The 20022-nt window shown below is 46.7% G+C and overlaps 1 protein-coding gene and 1 pseudogene across 1 annotated transcript in view; one reads left to right on the forward strand and one right to left on the reverse strand.

Annotated features, from left to right (window-relative positions):
- Nucleotides 1–19759, reverse strand: part of LOC737679 (immunoglobulin superfamily member 3-like) — a 31320-nt gene extending 11561 nt beyond the window's left edge. The window contains 5 exon segments of the mRNA XM_054677557.1: nucleotides 181–585; nucleotides 3857–4258; nucleotides 11161–11550; nucleotides 17012–17422; nucleotides 19317–19759. Coding sequence (XP_054533532.1) covers nucleotides 181–585; nucleotides 3857–4258; nucleotides 11161–11550; nucleotides 17012–17422; nucleotides 19317–19722 — 2014 coding nt within the window. The 5' untranslated portion in view covers nucleotides 19723–19759.
- On the forward strand, nucleotides 7400–9254 carry LOC104005071 (N-lysine methyltransferase KMT5A-like; annotated as a pseudogene).
- Nucleotides 19760–20022: the final 263 nt, after the last annotated feature.

The raw sequence follows: 20022 nt of genomic DNA on the forward strand, positions 1-20022 counted from the left end.
GGAAAGGAAATACAAGTGTCCACTGCATGATTCTTAAAACTTCCTATTGATTTGCAATGTCTCTAAATGAAGAGCTGGGAAAGGGGGAAGTGATGCTAAGGGCTCCATGCACACTTTTCTTTTTCCCTCACGTCTGCTCAGGCAGCATGGGCACATAGCCCACAGGTCCTCAGCACTCACCTGGCTGCAGCACCCTGATCACCAGCAGGTTGGAGGTCCTCTCCGCCAGTTGCGTCCAGGTGTTGTTGCAGTTCTTCCGCCACAGCTCTGCCACACACTGGTACTTGCCTGCTTCCGTGTCACTGGCTCGGCTGATGCTTAGGCGGATGTTGTTGCTGGACTCAGCCTTCTCGGTGGCAGTTCGGGTTCGGAAGCTGGAGGACCTGTCCCCCCACTGGACCCCTCCGTCCCGGGTGAAGGTCACCAAGTCATGGAACTCCACCGTGCCCACCAGCTGGAAACGCCATGTCACTGACACGGGGACCTGGGCAGGGTAGTGGGGTTTGATGATACACTGCAAGTCAAAGGAGTCGCTGTAGATCACCCCCAGTGTCCGGGAGATGGCTGTGACTGCGAAGCCCATTTCTGGAGAGAGAGCAGAGAGATTCAACCAGAGGAGGCATGTGGCTTTCTCAGGGCAGTATGACATCAGCAATGGGGCAGCTGGCAAAGCAAGCAGTGTGGAGCAGAGGCTCTCGGGGCCCCTTTTGAGCTCTCAGGCTAGTGTTGCTTTTAGTATCCTGCTGAGGCCCAGTCCAAGAGTTTCCAAGACTCCGAAGAAAGGCCCACCACAATTCCCCCTGAGCAGCACTAGCCTAACCCTTCCCAATGAGATCCTCGTGCATTTGCTCCTCCCCTGGAATTAGACATCACAATCCTCTCAGGGACTGATTGCATGTAGGCAGGGTTGCTCCTAGAAATCTTGAGATTCCATGAGAAAACAGGAAAAGAAAACCCCAAAGCCAATTTCCTCCATTGCACAGGAGGAAAACACAACCACACGGCCCCAACACCTCTTTTCCTGGTCCCTTAGTGCACTGGTGCTGAGAAGGGAAGCAGATGGAGTCGGCCTCCAGTCCCTTTCTCACGTCCCTCATGAAATCCAAGAACAGAGCAGGTGGGGACCTCCAGTGGGGTGGGACAATTGTCCTAAATGCAGGGTTCTGCAGTCTCAGTGGCTGTGGGTCTCTCAATATTCCTTAATGGGCAGCACTGCTAAGCTCTAATACTGACTCCTCAATATGAGTACCTCAGAGTTCCTTCAGCCTGGAAATACTGTTTAATATTCATACATTGATCACAATCATAAAGCTAACAGTAGCCAGTATTTATTGAGCACTATCTAGGTGCAAGCATGGTGCCAACTGCTTTGCTCTCATCATGCTCCACTGAATCCCCAAAACAACCCTGTAGAACAGGCAGGCTTGTCATCTCTTCCTGCAGATGTAGAAACTGATGCAGAGAGAGGTTAGATAAATTGCCCAATATCAAGCATTTGGTAAGTCAATGACAGAGTTAGTCTCCAACCACATGTAACTGATTCCAGGGGCCTTTTTAGGTTGCTTTACCCATGGAAAGCATAACACAGTGGTTAAAGGTCTAGACTCTGGAGCCAGCAGCCAAGCCTTTGATACTTCCCAGCTGAGTGACATTAAAGTTACTTAACTTCTCTCTGCCTCTGTTTTCCAATCTGTAAAATGAGTCTCTGTGAAGATTAAATAAATCAGTGTTTATAAATATTATAAATAGTACCTGGCACATGAGATATACTATATTTTGTTAAATATTTTGTTAAAAAATGAAATAGAAATTTTTAAAAAGTACTTTAAACTCTGTAATGGGAAAGACTGGCCACAGGATGAATCTTTTGGCTTTCTATGGTGAGGTTAAGTTGGCAAATAGGTAGGTACAATTTGCTGAAAACTCTGGACCTTTGATTTGGATTTCATGAGCTATCTCTATATACCCTTTAAAAAAGTTTATGACACGGAGGCCCATCCTTAAACATGAAGCACCTCTGACAGTCACTGTGCACCTGTGTGTAGTAGGTGTTGCATGAGGGTGGTGTAGGACAGAACCTCAGGGACAGGACCCACACCAGGTGCTCCTGGCCTCACACCTGAAGGGGAGAGAGCTTCCCCAAGCAAATGACTTTGTCTAGTCCTGACACAGGCACATGCCACAGTCACAGAGCACCCAAGCTGCTCTAACTGAACAGCCATAATGGCCCATTGTACATTTGGGACCCGCATCTAATTATACTGATATGAAAATTCATGTGTGTCATTGTTAACTTTAGACTGAAAAGACAACCTTAATTAGTCTAGAGTGCCCTCCCATTCTTCCTTGTTCAGTCCTTTGGGCCACCTGATTATGGCTGTAGACAGAAGTATCTCAGTGGTGAAGATCAGGTGAACAGTGCTGGCCTCCAGATCCCAGGGCAGAGCCCCTCAGTGCCCCTGGCTGTGAGAACCACCAGACATATGGTGAGTAAGAAAAAACTCAGGGGATAACCTGATACCATAAATTACTTCTAGAGAAACAATCCTCACTAACTCTAATCACTCATTGGACATTCCTAACCTTCCAGGATGGTTAAAAAAAAAAAAACACCAGTACTGGACATCCAAAATTTGTCCCCCAAGTTCCATCTGACTGGGTCCACACAGGTGCTGAGTATGGACACTGGAACTGAGCTGATCAGGAAACGCAATCACTGGAGGAAGTTTCTAAGACAGAAATCTGAGCCATATAATTACTGCAAAAAGCAGGTCAATCTTTAGGATTAAGCTTTAGAAAACAAATGTAATTCTAATCTCAGAGGGGTAAGAAAATGGAGGACTCTGTTAAGGACAAAAACCACTCGGGGCTGCCATCTTTACTGGAAGTATCCAAAAGCACCACCATCCCGACCTGCAAGGAAGGTGGTGACACAGTCCCAGGGAGTGGGACATAAAGTTGCTGAGGACAACCGATGTCTCCTGATAAACAGGAAGACCTGACATAACAAGTTTCTTTCCCAGCAAAGTCACAGACTGGTCGTTTAAAATCTAATATACTGATTATATCCAGGCAGATAAATGTTGATAGAAGCCTCTTTACCCCAATGAGAAGCAAATCTAATCTTCCTTGGTTTTAGCAAATCTCAAGGTATCTTTTCATTCCATGCTAATGAGGGAATAGCTTTGTTAGGTATGGGCCCCATCAGGTAGTAGAAACTTCTAGCCTTAGGCAAAGTATTTAATGTGTCTCAGTCTCAGTTTCCTCCATAAAATGAAAGTGTCTGTCACTTGGCTAGGTGGGGATTCAATGGGACAACTAAGCTTAAGTGTTAAGGATTAGCCAGGAACATAGTAAATGCTAAATAAATGACAACAGATAATTTTATACCCTTCTCTGCTCTCTTTCAGGAAGGCTGGCCCCTGAGCAGCAGGGCAGGAAAGACATGCCACACAGTGCTCAGCCACTCTGCTCTCTTTAAGGCCAGGCTGGCAGTGGCCATGCTCCTCCACCTGGGGCCACAACTATGGCTGGGTGGCTTCACTAACCTGGATAGAGTTCTGATAACATCACTCTCTCCCAGCCAGACTAGGAGTAGTCACAGCTCCCAGCTATTGCTATCCCTCAGGAGCCCCATCATCCACTGTGGGTCCCTTAGTTCCTGCTAGCACTATCTTAATTAATTAAACCCTTATAAGAAACAAAATAGATATAAAGGAAAGTACTTCAAACTCTATAGGTAAAAGACTGGCCATAGTTTCCTGCTAGAACTCTGACAGACAAAAGTCAGGATAAGGTGTTTGACACTGAAGCTGTCTCCATGCCAGACCCACTGCCAGTCCCACTGCTCACTCACCAAGAGCTATGATGGATATGGGAGTGCTGGCCTGGCGCTCCCCAACAATCTGCCACTCGCCATCCACCACCCGCACCCATTCAGTCACATGGCATTCATACTGGCCCTCGTCCTCCTTCCTGCTGTTGAAGATGCCCAGGCTGAATGAGTTGGGCTGCACCTGCTCCATCTGGATGCTCCCAAAGCTGCTGCGCTCCCAGTAGGACGAGCCTGGCTGCACGGTGCCATCCCGGTCTAGCCACATGATATTGCTGTGGTGGTTCTGCCTGTCCACAAGCTGCCAGATGACAGAGAAGCGACCCGGCGGCCTTCCTGCCATGCGGACGCTGCAGGAGAAGCGCAGGTCCTCGCCCTCAAGGATGACGCTGGCATTGCTGGCCACCTCCACGGAGATGCTGCTCTCTAGGAAGAGGGAGAGAGAAACACCCTGGAGGCTTTATGGTCTCCACAGTGCCCTCCCCACAGAGGAAACAGGAGGAGGGGTGCAAATGGAATCATATTCAGGTACGGTGAGCCTCAGAGGGTCAAAAACACTCTGACCCTAGCTGATGTAAGCCCTGGCTGGTTCTGGGCATTGCTCCCTGTGGTTTTAGATCTGATAATCTAGGATGTTCTTTGCTGTGTGCAGAGAACTGTGATAATGAGGTTCTAAGACCTGAGCCTGAATAAGAACCTAAGAAATACAACATAGTGGCATGATGATTAGGGCATAAAACAATTTATTGGGTAATCTATTCAGCTGCAGTTCAGGGTTTTTCAAGTTGAATTTTCAGCAAGAAGAGTAACTCCAAAATCCTACTTCACTTCACTCTTCCTACCATTCGATACTACAGCAGTCAAATAAAAGCTGAACATCCATAATGTGCCATTTGAGTCCTTCAGGACAATTTAGGAAATACGAAAAAAAAAACTGACAGTAAGTATTTGGATGATAATGTGTGCTTAAGTGTGGGCAATAAGGGAGCACAGATGGTCTAGTTTTGCAGAGTGCGTGAGGAGCAGGCTTTCATTCTTTCATTAACACACAGGAATAAAACAAAGCCAGCAGCTCGTCATCCACCTCTCTCCCACCTGTCCAGTCAGCCCTGGGGCTCCTTTGCTCTCTTTCTAGAAACATTCGGCCAATCAAAAGTTTGGGATAAGGATTCCACTCCCTTCCCTGTCTCATCTAGCCTCTGCTGCTCACTTAACTATCTGAATTCACTCAATCAAATTATTTAAACTCGACATGCCTCAGCCTCTTCTTCTGTAAGACAGGTAGAGAGCCACCTTTAATTGTAGAATTCTTTAAATATTAAAAAGTAAATGAGATGATGCATATAGATTCACCTAACACATAGTAGATTTTCAAAAACTGGTCATCATGATCATGATTAATTTTACTATTCCACATAACTCTTTGTTTTTATAAACATCACAGATAGCCTACTATGTTTTAATTATGCATGTAGTATTTTGTATAATTATCTATATTGAGTTCAGAAGGTCTGTAAGTATTAAAGAACACAAAGTAACTAATTTGGCTCCAATTTTTGGGTACCACCCACATTAAATACATGCAATAATTTAAACCAATTAATTAAATCAAATCCCAGATTTTAAGAGGCACGCCCAATTACCAAGAGAAAACATACACATACACATAACAATGCATTTGAATCAAATCTTTTCTCTCCTTTATTTCCCCAACAAGCAGAAACAAAGACGAGCACTGAGCCTCAAAATGTAGCTCTTATTATAGTGAGGATGCCTGCTAGCCATTCTGGATGTGCTTGTTTTATGTGAAAAATAAAAGGTCTGGATGGGGCAGGGAATAGCAATTTTCCCAGGAGGGCAACCTCCCCCAGGAGTCATACCAGGATGATTCATAGAGATAATCAGGCTCCTGAACAGTCACCATCTATAGCACTAATGGTTAAGGGGATGGATTTGGAGACTTCTTAACTCTGTAATCCTGTGGTTCTTCCTTAACCTACCAAAGCTCCAATTTCTCATGTGAAAAATGGAGATACTAATAGTGCCTACTTCTTAGGGCATGACATTGACAGGATTAGATGAGGTAATTATTTTTCATCATCATTAATAACAACAATATTCCTCTTTAGATTAAAGACTCATCCCCACTGTTATCAATTCAAAATAAGGGATTAAAAGGGTAACTGCAGCATCAAGGAAGAAAATCCTTTCACTTGTCTTAAGCAGGAGAATGACTTGCAGGACCTCACTCTCATCCCCTACTGTCATCCCAGTGGACACTTATGCAAGTCCTGGCTCATTTATTGAAAGGGCTACTGTTTGGTGGTGCTCTGTTGCTTGGGCAAGCCTGGAAACCCACATAGTTAGAACGTGGGGCTACAAGAAGAAATGCTATTTTATTACAGCAGCTGAGGCAAAGGCAACTACAGACCTGGTGCCTCACTGCCCACTAACACTATTTACAAGAATTTCCAGGCCTGAGAAAAGGCAGCCGACAATTTTAAACTCTCTGGATTAAGTGAAAACCAGGACAGAACTAATAAAAATCTGAGTACACATTCGCAAATGAAATTTCAAATCAGGAAGTTGATGGTGTAGCACAGGCTAAGCGCAGGGCGGTGGGTGTGGAGTTAGAAGCAAATATTTCCTAATACAATGCAAGCTCAACCACTAACTGAACAATCAGCTCTGTCACTTCCTGTGTGGTACTCTGATTTCTTCATTCATTAGATGGATATCATATTGGCCTCTACAAGGATTTGAGAGGTGGGAGCGGAGAAGAAGATGATATATGCAGAAGCACTTCGGTCTCTTAGGAGGAAAAGCGCCATTAAAATCCAAGGCATTATCACCATTACCGATGTGATTGTTGTTGTTCTTCGGCCGACTTACCCAAGTGGCCTTGGGACAGGATCTGGTGGTGCTGGGGGACTTTAACTACCCAGTTATCTGCTGGAAAAGCAATATAGCAGGCCACAGATCATCAAACAAATTCTCAGAAGGGGTTGGGGGAAATCTTAGTACAAAAAATATAGGAAGTAAACAGCGTGGCTGCCCTTCACTTGATCCTTAGAAAACAATGAGGAATTAGTTGCAGATTTAAAAGTAGAGAGTCCGTGGTTAAGGCAAGCACAGACTGACAGGAAAATAGTAAAGACAGTGGGCATTCAATTCAATAATTTCAGTTGTACAGTATTCGGCGAGCACCTACTCTATGCAAAGCACCATGCTAGGCATTGCAGGGCGGAAAAGGCAAAGAAACAAAAGAATTTCAAGATAATTAGGTGGAGCGGGCGGGCGGGCTGCTGAGGACGCGCCGCCTGTGCCTCCCTCCCTGCGTGCCTCACCCCGGGCGGCCTGGGGCTGCCGCGGTGCGCGGGTGCCGGGCCCTGCCTTGCCGGCCATGGGGGAAGGGGGCACCATGGGGCGCCGCCGGCCCTTCCCCGGGGCGCCGCCGCGGCGCTGGTGGCGGCGGCAGCAGCAGCAGCAGCGGCAGTGGCAGCGGTGGTGGCCGGGCCGCGGCGGCGGCGGCGAGGGTGCGGGGCGCGCTGCCATGGGCCTGGCCGGGCTGCAGGCAGGAAGATGTCCAAGCCCCGAACGCTGGAGGCGGCGGCGGCGGCGGCATCGACGGCCCCGGGCCTGGAGATGGTGGAGCGGAGGGGCCCGGGGAGGCCCCGCACCGATGGGGAGAACGTATTTACCGGGCAGTCAAAGATCTATTCCTACATGAGCCCGAACAAATGCTCTGAATGCGTTTCCCCCTTCAGGAAGAGAACTCAGTTACACATCACGAAGTCAAATGCCAGGGGAAACCATTAGCCGGAATCTACAGGAAACGAGAAGAGAAAAGAAATACTGGGAACGCAGTACGGAGCGCCATGAAGTCCAAGGAACAGAAGATCAAAGACGCCAGGAGAGGTCCCCTGGTACCTTTTCCAAACCAAAAATCTGAAGCAGCAGAACCTCCAAAAACTCCACCCTCATCTTGTGATTCCACCAATGCAGCCATCGCCAAGCAAGCCCTGAAAAAGCCCATCAAGGGCAAACAGGCCCCCCGAAAAAAAGCTCAAGGAAAAACGCAACAGAATCACAAACTTACGGATTTCTACCCTGTCCGAAGGAGATCCAGGAAGAGGAAAGCCGAGCTGCAGTCTGAAGAAAGGAAAAGAATAGATGAATTGATTGAAAGTGGGAAGGAAGAAGGAATGAAGATTGACCTCATCGATGGCAAAGGCAGGGGTGTGATTGCCACCAAGCAGTTCTCCCGGGGTGACTTTGTGGTGGAATACCACGGGGACCTCATCGAGATCACCGACGCCAAGAAATGGGAGGCTCTGTATGCACAGGACCCTTCCACAGGCTGCTACATGTACTATTTTCAGTATCTGAGCAAAACCTACTGCGTGGATGCAACTAGAGAGACAAATCCAAATCGCCCAGGAAGACCGATCAATCACAGCAAATGTGGGAACTGCCAAACCAAACTGCACGACATTGACGGCGTACCTCACCTCATCCTCATCGCCTCCCGAGACATCGCGGCTGGGGAGGAGCTCCTGTATAACTATGGGGACCGCAGCAAGGCTTCCATTGAAGCCCACCCGTGGCTGAAGCATTAACCGGTGGGCCCCGCGCCCTCCCCGCCCCACTTTCCCTTCTTCAAAGGACAAAGTGCCCTCAAAGGGAATTGAATTTTTTTTTTTTACACACTTAATCTTAGCGGATTACTTCAGATGTTTTTAAAAAGTATATTAAGATGCCTTTTCACTGTAGTATTTAAATATCTGTTACGGGTTTCCAAGGTGGACTTGAACAGATGGCCTTATATTACCGAAACTTTTATATTCTAGTTGTTTTTGTACTTTTTTTTGCATACAAGCCGAACGTTTGTGCTTCCCGTGCATGCAGTCAAAGACTCAGCACAGGTTTTAGAGGAAATAGTCAAACATGAACTAGGAAGCTAGGTGAGTCTCCTTTCTCCAGTGGAAGAGCCGGGACCTTCCCCCTGCACCCCCGACATCCAGGGACGGAGTGTGAGGAAGATGCTGCCTCCCAATGGCCTGGACGGGATGTTTCCAAGCTCTTGTTCTCCTAACGTCTCGACAGGCGCTCACTGAAGTGTATGAATATTTTCTAAAAAGGTTTTTGCAGTAAGCTAGTCTTCCCCTCTGCTTTCTCGAAAGCTTACTGAGCCCTGGACCCCAAGCACGGGCCGGGCATAGATTTCCTCTTCCACAAGCTGCCGCTTTTCTGGGCACCTTGAAGCATCAGGACGCGAAATCAAACTAGCTGTGGGCAGGGAGAGTGTTGCTTACCTGCCCTGCTGGGGCAGGGTTTCCTGAAACTGGGTTACTTCTTTATAGAAATGTGAACACTGAATTTATTTTAAAAAATAATAATAAAAATTAAAAATAATTAAAAAAACACACAGAAAACAACTTACATGTATATAGGTCTTGAAGTGAATGAAGTGGCTGCTTTTTTTTTTTTTGCTTTTTGTAGAAGAGATTGAGAATGGTACTCTAACCAAAAATAAAGTTTTGTAGTGGGACCAGAAATTACTTACCTGACATCCACCCCCATTCCCCCTCATCCTGCTGGGGTTTAAAGTTCCAGACCTGCTGTCGAGGCCTTGTGTTTGTCAGATACCCAGTGTCCTCCTGCAAGGATGCAACTGAGCTGAGGTGTGAGCCTAGGAGCCCAGGACCCCTGACCCCAGCCGCTGCTGCCAGCCTCAGAAAGGCACCCAGGTGTGCAGGGGAGCACACAGGGCCTGGCAGCCCCCAGGAATCAAGGATAGGGCTAAGGTTTTCACCTTAACTGTGAAGGCAGGAGGAATAAGTGGCTGCTTCCTCCCACCCTTCACAGAACTGATTCTCACACACTGTCCCTTCAGTCCAGGGGGCCGGGGCTCAGGAGCCATGACCTGGTGTCTCCTGCCCACCCTGGTCCCAGGTAAATGTGAATGGAGACAGGTATGAGAGCCTGTCCTCATCTTTGATTTCCCCCCCAACCCCACCTCGGGCCTTACGACGGTGTTACCTAAGAAAGTCTTCCCTCCCACACCTCCCCCCCCCGCTAGCCTGGTCAGTGGTCAGCAAATTGGAAGAGGATCCGATGGGAGTGTAAATGTGAGACACAATGTCTTGATTATACCTGTTTGTGGTTTAGCTTTGTATTTAAACAAAGAAATAAACTTGAAAATTATTTGTCATCATAAAAATGAAACAAATTAAAATATTTATTGCCAGGAAAAAAAAAAGATAATTAGGTATGTGTGTGCATGGTTTTTAACAAAATAATAATAAGCATAAAAGAAAATAATCCAGTTGATGAGAAAAGAAGAAAAAACTGACAAGAGGACCCCTATGGCTACTTTTTACTTCACACTTGAAGAGAAATATTTTAAATATTAAAACATATAAATAAAAAGTAAAGGAAATTATTACAAGGCTCAGAGAAAGAATAGTTTTAGCAGCTGAGAAAAGGTTAAAGGTTAGTCTTAAAACTTTACCACTTGTTTAAAATCAGATCATCATAGGTTTTTATTCTCTTTACTAAAAACAGAACTATGGGAGAATGAGATTAATAAGAATATCTTGATACTGTGAATGTTTAAACACAACACAAGCAAACACCGGTAGTTTCTGGAATCCCTAGCAATGGCCACTACCCACCCACACAAGGCCAGTCTACATGAAGGCTGGGAGCCCACTGAGGCAGCCTCAGAAATCAGCTAAGCTTAGAAGGCTATGCTCCAGGAAGATGTGAGAGGTCCCATCCACTGACTTTTAGAAACACAATTTCAACAGGGAAAAACCATTTAGGGAAATGCCAGCCTTTATACCTGAAAAACCCAGATGGCAAATCCTTAATAATGCGCTTTATGATTTAAAATCCTCCCATAAAAGACCAGCTCTCCTTAAGTGAGATTTCAAGGCAGGCATCTATCTACCCACTTCTTCTGGGACTTGATTCCCACACAAGAGCAAACAGCTTTCTGGGATTCCTCGTTTCTCTCCAAGCTGAGCTGGCACTGCTTGTGTATGCACAGGGCTGCTAGCAATCAGATAGGCCTATGACCAGCCCTAGACTGCCCTGATCCTGGACACCCCTGATCCTGATCCTCTGCTATGGGGAGACTGCTAAATGTAGGCAGGTGGGCTACAACAGGGAAGAGAGGCTCAACGGTTTTTCCCCCAGCTCTGCATTAACCTCGAGGGTTCCATCTGCCTCCCCTCACCCTCACCACACTATTCTCTCTCCCTCTACCTCTCCTAAATGATGCTGAGCCAAAGGAGAAGAAAGCAGCACATCTCTCTACTTACCGAGGGGGAGGACTATGATGGGGATGTTCTTGGGATGCTTGCTCTCCTTATCAATGAATTCCCCCGTCACGGTTTTCTCTCGCTCAGTCACCCGGCAGTTGTATTTCCCGCTACCTTCCTGGCGGAGGTGGTAGATCTTCAGCACAAAGACACTGTCGCTCTCTTTGGCCATGTTAAGCTGTCCCCTGGCTTCCCGGTGAGCAAATTCGCTGTTGAGGACAGGCACAGCGTTAGGGCCCATGGTGGTGATGAGCGAGCTGTTGAAGGCCCAGGAGACAGCAAAGTAACGGTCGGGAACATTCTGAGCCTCCAGGATGCATCTGAACTCCACCGGCTCGCCCACCGTGTGCAGCCGCTTCTCTGTTTCCAGCCGAACAGTGAATTCTTTCTCTGAGAGAACAATTAAGAAAAGAGACACATCCTGGGTGAATGAGGGCCCCAGCCAACTAAACCACATTAGCACATTCCCACTATCCTTCCTCTTCTTTACAATACTAATTGCGGGGAGGACCACAGCACTTGGCTTGAAGTAAAATCCAACTCAGACCCAGGTTATCTGAGGTCCAGAGAAACACCTGAATATCACAGACAGAATTCAAAACTACTTCAGCCCAGACGGTCTAAGCAAACTGTTACCCCAGTTAAGACCAATGGGGCTCAGTCTGAAGCTTTAGATGTCTTGCATGAGACCCCCAGGTCAGTGAGAAGCTACTAATATCACTCAAATGGTGGATTACAAATATCTAGCCTTGATATATGCACCCAGAACTCTATTTAAGCAACAGCATTATAAACATTTTCAGCAGATATTGTAAGACTTACCCCACTGAGGTCTGTGGGAAAAAAATTACAGAGTGGCCTAGGTGCTGGCCCAATCCTAACAAATGCTCAAAGATTAAAATTCCCTCTCTACCCCCCACCATGTGAATACTAGAAATAAGATGTAGCTATGACAAAACCCTAACAGAATTACATAGAAAAAATAAAAACTAATGTCTGTTCACTAGTTTACCACCTGTCAGATCAAATCTTTAGGCAGATTTCAATGGAAGTAGGTACTTTCCCACTGAAGTACCTACTAAGTACTTACTTTAGTAGGAAAGTACCTACTTTAGTGGGAAAGTACCTACTTTAGTGGGAAAGTACCTACTAAGTACTCACGCCTGGTTAAACCTTAGTAGGTACTTTCCCACTTAGTAAGTACTTAGTAGGTACTTTAGTAGGAAAGTACCTACTTCCGCTGAAAGCCAGACAGCCTCTGAAATGATTACTAAACCCAAGCAGCCTCCAAAGAGCTAGGTGTTTTTTAAATTTTTATTTATTTACTTATTTATTGTGACAGGGTCTCGCTCTGTTGCCCAGGCTGGAGTGTAGTGGCATGATCATGGCTCACTGCAGCCTTGACTTCCCAGGCTCCAGCCATCCTCCCACCTCAGCCTCCGGAGTAGCCACCATATCTGGCAAATTTTTGTTGAGTTGGGTGTTTAACCAGGCATGAGGGGGTGACCAAAGAGGGGCTCATCACCACTAACAGCATCACCACAACCTGTGTACCAGTGTACAGTGGCTATTAATCTCATTAGACAGCTATCGTATCTCATAGGCACCCAGGGCAGAAGTCAGGGAGAAGAAAACGGAGTTAAGGGTTAGAGACTGGAGCTGTGACCACTGCCCAGTTCTAGCTCTGTTCCTCTAAAAAGAACACTGAGGTGGAAAAAATCTCATGGCAGAGATGTTTGAATTCCATGTAGATTCATTAGCTCTGACCTTGCCTGCCTTCCCTAGACTGGCATGTCTAGTCTTTCCCACTATCTTCAAGATCTTGCCCATTCATCCCGTCCTAGGCACTCTTCAAGCAGACGAGGTTTCTGTTTCCCCGAGAAAACGTAAGAGTCACGCATGAGCAGCATCCACATTCCTCTTTTCCAGCCCCAGCTCAGCTTTACCCCTCCCGCTCCTCAGGCTCTCCAGCCCCTCCCCCTGATATAGGCCAGTGTCCTGCTGCAAACACCCCTTCTTTCCAGTGACCTAACTACTTCCTCTAGCAGCCAAACTTCCTGACAGGGAAAACCACGTCAACTCTAGGGCCTCCCCTCCAATGAAGTAGCTGCCGTCACAGCTTCCAGCTCCCAAGAGACCAGTCTTAAGAGGCATGGATTGAAGGAAGCACATTTCACTCTGCCACCATCTGCCTGGATGAACACACCCATATGGGACAGTCCCCGTGTTATCTGCTGGATATTATCTCTCACGTCAACCCAATTAGTCATTTATAACCCGACATCAATGACAGAAAAGCACTCCTTCCTCATAAACACCACTGGAGCTGTGCAAGGGGTACCCTAGACCTCAGACCTTTCCATTGCTCCAGGTAAGCCTGGCTGTAACTCTGGCTTTCTTCTTTCAGCGGCCAAAGACTCTGCTCATCTCAGGGGAGTCCTCCCATGCCTTGGTGACACCTTCATGTTCCCAGGTTGAAGACACAAGATTTACCCACATCACACCCGTTTCTGCCCTTGGTTATGCCCAGTCAATTACATCTCTAGAAACTGACCTGTGCTTTTTCCAATACCCCTTCCACTTCATCTCACTGAAATTAGGCTTCGCTGACTTAGCAAATGTCACGAATGATCCAACCTACCCCTACCCCTACCCCCATCCTAACCAAAGGCTTTCCTCAAGCAGGTTGAGGCTTCTGAGCCTGCTCTATGATCCCTTCTCTCCTGCTCTTCTTCTTGCTGGCCTGCCCACTCTGTTCCACTCTCTCACCTGCTTCTCTGGTCACCTCTTACTGCTGCTGTTCTCCCAGGCCCTTTCCCATTTTTACCCCATGGGCTCTTCCAGGGCCCTGATCACTCTCAGGCTCGGTCTCTGAGCCCCAGACCCCTATGTCTGAGGACCCACTGGGTGTTTCACATACTGAGCATCTCTATCAGAGTCTGTCTGATGGATGGGCTCTTTCATTAGAATTTACAAAAACAAAAGGCAGCCAATGCTGCCACAAATGCAAAGGTCACGCATGTCCTCATTATTGTTCCTTCCCTCCCACAGTTCAAGGAACCCCCAGAGCCCCAGCCCCAGCCCCTGGGCTTCTAGACAGTTGGACCCCTCCTTCCATTGTGCTCTTTATTCTTTCGCCTCTGGCACCCACTGACCTAGCCTTGGCTCTTATTAGCTCTTTTCTACCTGGTCTCTTGGCTTCAGACTCAACGGATTTAATCAACCTCCAGGTGGCCTCCATAGGTTTTTCTTTCTGAAACCCTGATCTGATTGTCTTACTCCCTGCTTAAAAATCTCTACCTCCTCTCCAACTGTCTGCAGCAGAGGTCTTCAAACTTTATTAAGAAGAGGACAAAGGAAGGGGACTTTTTATTCATATAAAATCTTCTGCTGCCCAACATAGTTGAAGCAAGGGGGGACCACACAGGCCCTCGCATGCCTTCTTCCTGCACTCCTGGGTATGCACACGTGCACATGAACACCAACACACACCCATGTCTAACCTCCTAGGCACCTTTGAGGGGCTTCCAGGGTTCCAAGAACAGCTTGAAAACTCTTGGCCCACAGAGTCAAGCCCCGGCTCTATATCACTGCATTTGGGGCTTCGGGCTCCCTTTCCTCTCATCACACACATCTGGAACTCAACATCTGGAACTAGTCATACTTGACTCCTTTCTGCTTGCCAAACATATCAAACACTTTTGCACTTTTATGCTTCTTCTCCTGCTGACTCCTCAAGCTTCCAGACTCAGTTCAAGTCAAGAAACTTATTGGTGTTCCTGGATTTGTCTTATCAACCATCCCATTCAGAGAAAACTATGGTTGCAAGAACACTTCCTATTTCCGGTATTCCCAGAGCACTCTATACAAATGCTATCAATGCACTTAGCACATTTTACTTGTCCATTGGTTCTCAGGTCTGCCTAAGTGCAGGGACCAGTGCTAGTCATCTTTGAAGCCCTTAATGCCTATCACCATCACACCTTCAATGCTGTGGAGACTGGATACATGTTTACTGAAATAAACTGAGAAGGGTAGAGTTGGAGATGCAACTGCTGAACCTAAACAGCACAGGAATGCAGAGTGAAGTCATCAACTTTTTTTTCACTTAGTTTTCCTTTTGATGGCTTAGTCTAGATACATTTTCAGGGTAAATTCAAAAAGTTCTAATTCCAAATTGGTAAGATTAAAATAAAGAAGATGCACTGATGCAACCTAATTTAAAAGCATTAAGACTCAAAATTTGGCCCAAATTTTTGAAGTTGATCTTAAAACTATCCAGGAAGGGAAAGGATAAATATAAAATAAAGCCCCTTGGATAGATTTTTTAATGCTGAAAAATCCAGAAGCTGCTAAATGTCCTACAGAGCAGATAAAGTGCTCCCTATCCCTACCAACCCCTATGGTAAAAGATTTCACATCCATTAGATGACTTATTAAAGTGATGTCCAGAGAATTGCTTCTGCCCTAGAAGCTTTGCTTGAAAAAAATGTAGATAGCAGAAGAATCACCTGGGAAGCGTGCCAGAAATCCAGCTTCCCAGGTCCCATCCCAGGAGCCTCCAATTGAAGACTTCTGGGACGAAGCCCCAAAATGTGTACTGTTAGCTGAGTCTGAGGCATTACTCTAGAATGGCAGAGAAAGTACGCAAAGACCCAGACAACTGACTGCAGCAAATGGGACAGGGAGCCCAAGAGACAGGTCCTGAAGAAGGACCCCACCTGTACTGCAACTCACCAGCTTATTTCCCACAAAGCCACACTCACTCACCAGATCCACCACAGTCCTCACTGGAAGTGAGCATCCGCACAAGGAAAGGCTTTCAGGCCACTCATCACCAACTTAGTGATGGCACAACAACCACGCTCCAACCAAAGCTGGGGGAACTGAAGGCCCATGTGAGAACCTGCCCTCAGCCCAGCAGAGGCAGCCAGCAACAGCTGTCAGCTCTGGCCTGGAGCCTGATGGGCTCATGAGACTGGGGAGTAGAGTCTGGGGCCACGGGAGATACCAAGAGAAGCCAGGGAGGGTTTCAGCTGGCTGTGCCACCATCATTTTGCCTCAAGACAAATGATGGTGTCTAAAGACATCATGAAACCTCCTCAGAACCCCTTCCAGGCCTTCACTTAAGAAAACGTCTACAGTGGAACTTGGTACTCTCAGACTGGCCTCATCAACATGCCCTATGACTCCTCTTGAGCCCCAACATAAAGTAATCTGCATTCAGCATCCTCACCTGCAAAATAGGAGTACTACCACCTACTCACCTCACAGAACGTCTGGGGGATGGTGAAGTAATATGTGATAAAGCATTTTGGAAATTACAAAATATCACCAAAGACTATTATTAGATAAAAAATAATAATTTAAGCCAAAATTTCTCTAGTCCATAATGTTAGACCTTGGATGGAAGTCTCATTATCTCAAATGGCTTCTGCAAATGAAACCAGATGGGTACCTGAGGAAGGCAACATCATTAAACGGGACAGCAACTGTGGCTAATGGGAATGAAAGCCCAGAGTTTTAAGATACAAATGGTTTCTCAGAAATCTCCGAATTTTTAAAATGAGTTTCTAATTCAAAAAAGTGTAAACACCACGTAGGTGGAAGAAAGCATGTCTCTAAGCAGGATTCAGTCTGTGTGGCACCTGCCTGTGACTCAGGTCTTAGGATACCTATGTCCCCAACATCCCTCAGCTCCCTCCGGCCGCACACAAGACCGGCTTTAACTTCACATGAAAACCTGCTGCCCTGGTAGAGGTGCCCAAAGAAGGAGTCTCCACATTCTCCCAGTATCTGACAGTTTTCACCACCAAGTAAAGGACAGGACAAGAGGCTCAGAGGGACTGACCAGTTGGCTGGACGTTGACCACTGCTCCCTCGGAACGCTTTCGGGTCATAGCATACCACGACCCATCCGGATCCTGGATCCACTCGGCGGCCTCGCAGTAGAACTCGCCCTGGTCAGAAGGCTGCAGGTGGAAGATGGTGAGGCTGAAGGTGGTCCTCCCCAGCTTGTCCAGCCGCACCTCCCCCAGGCTCTGCCTCTGGGCATATTCGCTGCTGGAGTGAAGCATGAAATCTCGGCTCAGGGAGATGACCTCCACGGGCTTCTCGCCAACTTTCTGCCAGAGCCAGGCCACAGACAGGTGGCTGTGCTGAACGGTCTCCGAGGCCACCTCACAAGTGAGCTCCAGTGGGTCCTGCTCCACTCTGTGCAGAGTCTGGGGCATGGCAGTGGTCTGCAGGGAGTCTGGGATCACTGCAACACAGAAATGTCCTGAGACTGCAGTCACAAAGCCACAGAATCTGAGACTCCCAGGGCTAAGCTCCCATTCCACGCAGGCATCACCGCACTGCGTCCCTAACAGTCATCCTTGAACCATCGATTCAAGGCCACAGACAGCCCCAAATGCACATAAACAGAAAGTTTTCTGTTCGGATTCGGAAATGCATTATTTTGGTGCTTACACTTACCTGTCTCGTATTTTAATAACACTTGGATAAAACATGGGGTGTATTTCATATTACATAATAAATGAACTCCCTGAAAATACTGTCTTTAAACAATTGTCTTATAGGTCAGATAACATTTGTTGTTGATTCTGGCACTGCTTTGAGATACTTTAACTTCACTTCTGACTGGTCCTCTAATGGAAATGCCTCCTGGAACTTTTAGTTTTACATTTCTATACAACATCCTTTCTTTCCTTCCCACATCCCCATCCTGTAACTTACTTCAGCAATGCAGCCCTAGGAAGATGATTTTTTTAAAAAACCATTTTTGGTAGAAACAATAATCATCATACCCTATTTTTAGTGGGTTTAATTTTCACATAATTCATCGATCAAAGGGGTCCTCACTGGAAGGAAGCCACAGTCTGGAGAGATTCAAGCAAGAGAAGAGATTTTCTCCATGATCCCTTGGTCAGAATCATACCCTGATCCTTGCTTGCACCTTTCTGGAGATTAAATAGCACCACCTCTCTGTCTGATGAGAGTACCCTAGTGACAACTAGTATGTGTTTTCTCCCTGTTCTCACCCAAGGATTGGGTCTTACAGGTCTCCTGCTGGGAACGGCCAAGTGCGGTGGCTCACACCTATAATCCTAACACTTTGGGAGGCTGAGGGAGGTGGATCACCTGAGGTCGGGAGTTCGAGACCAGCCTGACCAACATGGAGAAACCCCGTCTCTACTAAAAATACAAAATTAGCCAGGCATGGTAGTGCATGCCTCTAATCCCAGCTACTCGGGAGGCTGAGGCAGGAGAACTGCTTGAACCCGGGAGGTGGAGGTTGCAGTGAGCCCCATTGCACTCCAGCCTGGGCAACAAGAGCAAAACTCCATCACACTCACACACACACACACACACACACACACACGAAAAATAAAAGGTCTCCTGCTGGGACACAGACTAGTTAGAGAAAGGAAAAATAAACAAATGATAGTATGTGTATTAATAAAAGAACCAGCAACACCCACTGCTTAGTTGTGATAATAAAAACTGGACATTAAGATAGGCAGAAAAACAGAACAGCCTTGATACGGTTAACCCTTTGACACTGGCAAACACTGTGACCAGTGCTGCCCACACTGGAAGCTCCTGCATCCCTCTTCCTCATGTTTCCTTCAGCATTAAGGAGCAACAAGGGAGACAGCCAGTTCATAGTTCCTTACGCATGGAGCCAAAGGACCTTCAATGTACAAGGTCTGAGCAAGGACCCGCAGCCACATGTGCTTCCTGCTTCAGCAGTGCCCCGTGGGTCTCAGAGCTACCCAAAGGCCTATCCTTCCGAGAGGTTTCTCCTCTCTTCCAACTGATGTCATACGTCTCATCTTCCTTGTCATTCAGATCATCAACCACAAACGTCCTTGCCTTATATTTTCATATCCCTTTTCACCAGTTACAGGGTTAGTTAACTTATGAAATTCTTAACATCTGCATTAGATCTTTTTAAAGTTTCACCTTCAACCACCTATTATTTAGAAGTGAACACAGAAATTTAGTTTCCTTGTGCTATCTGTTGACCCCTAAAATATGTTGGGAGTTTTGGGATTTTTTTTAAAGTCAAATGCATGGCATAAAGCAAAATTACACTACTAAAGAACTGAGTCAGGCCAGATGCTGGCAACGTGAAGACAGCTTCTCCTTACCCACTAGGTTCATCTTTGCACTGTAACTCCCAAAGTATTGCTTATCGGTGCTGGGTGTGTGGCATTCATATTCTCCGGCATCCCGGGCCTGAAGATCTGTGATGTGCAATAGGGTTGGGTTCCCCTGGACTCTTTCTATGAAGATCTTCCCTCCGCGGACGCTCTGGGTGTAGATGGCATAGGGGAAGGAAGGGTCCATGGTGCTGACGATCTGCACCTCTCGCTCTGGCGACGAAGGCAGGTAAATGGACCACTGGAAATTCTGCTCAGGAGGTCCCTGGGAGCCACTCACATTGCACCAGATAGTGATGTGGGAGCCCTCCGTGTGGTACAAGGGTCCTTCCTGAACGGTGACCTGCCGCTGTGCTGACACCACACCTACGAGGGAGAGAAACACACGCAACATGCTCACTTACTTCTCAGACCAAAATGCAAAGTAGGCAGCAATCTCCAAAGGGTTTGTTATTTGTGTGACATGATAATAATATAAACAGCTTACTGGCCCTTTCAAAGGCACTCTGTGATTTATAAATATTAATTAAAACACTCTGTGGTAAAGCACTGTCCCTAATTTGAATATATGGGAATTTGTTCATGCCAAGATGTGCTTTTGTTACTTATTCAACAGCTGACCCATGGGAATTTCATTTAGCCCCTCTGTTTGTCATGTATATGGCAGTTTATATCTATTTATTAATGCTGTGTA

This window comes from Pan troglodytes, chromosome 12 (genome assembly GCF_028858775.2).
Source record: "Pan troglodytes isolate AG18354 chromosome 12, NHGRI_mPanTro3-v2.0_pri, whole genome shotgun sequence".
Taxonomy (NCBI): domain Eukaryota; kingdom Metazoa; phylum Chordata; class Mammalia; order Primates; family Hominidae; genus Pan; species Pan troglodytes.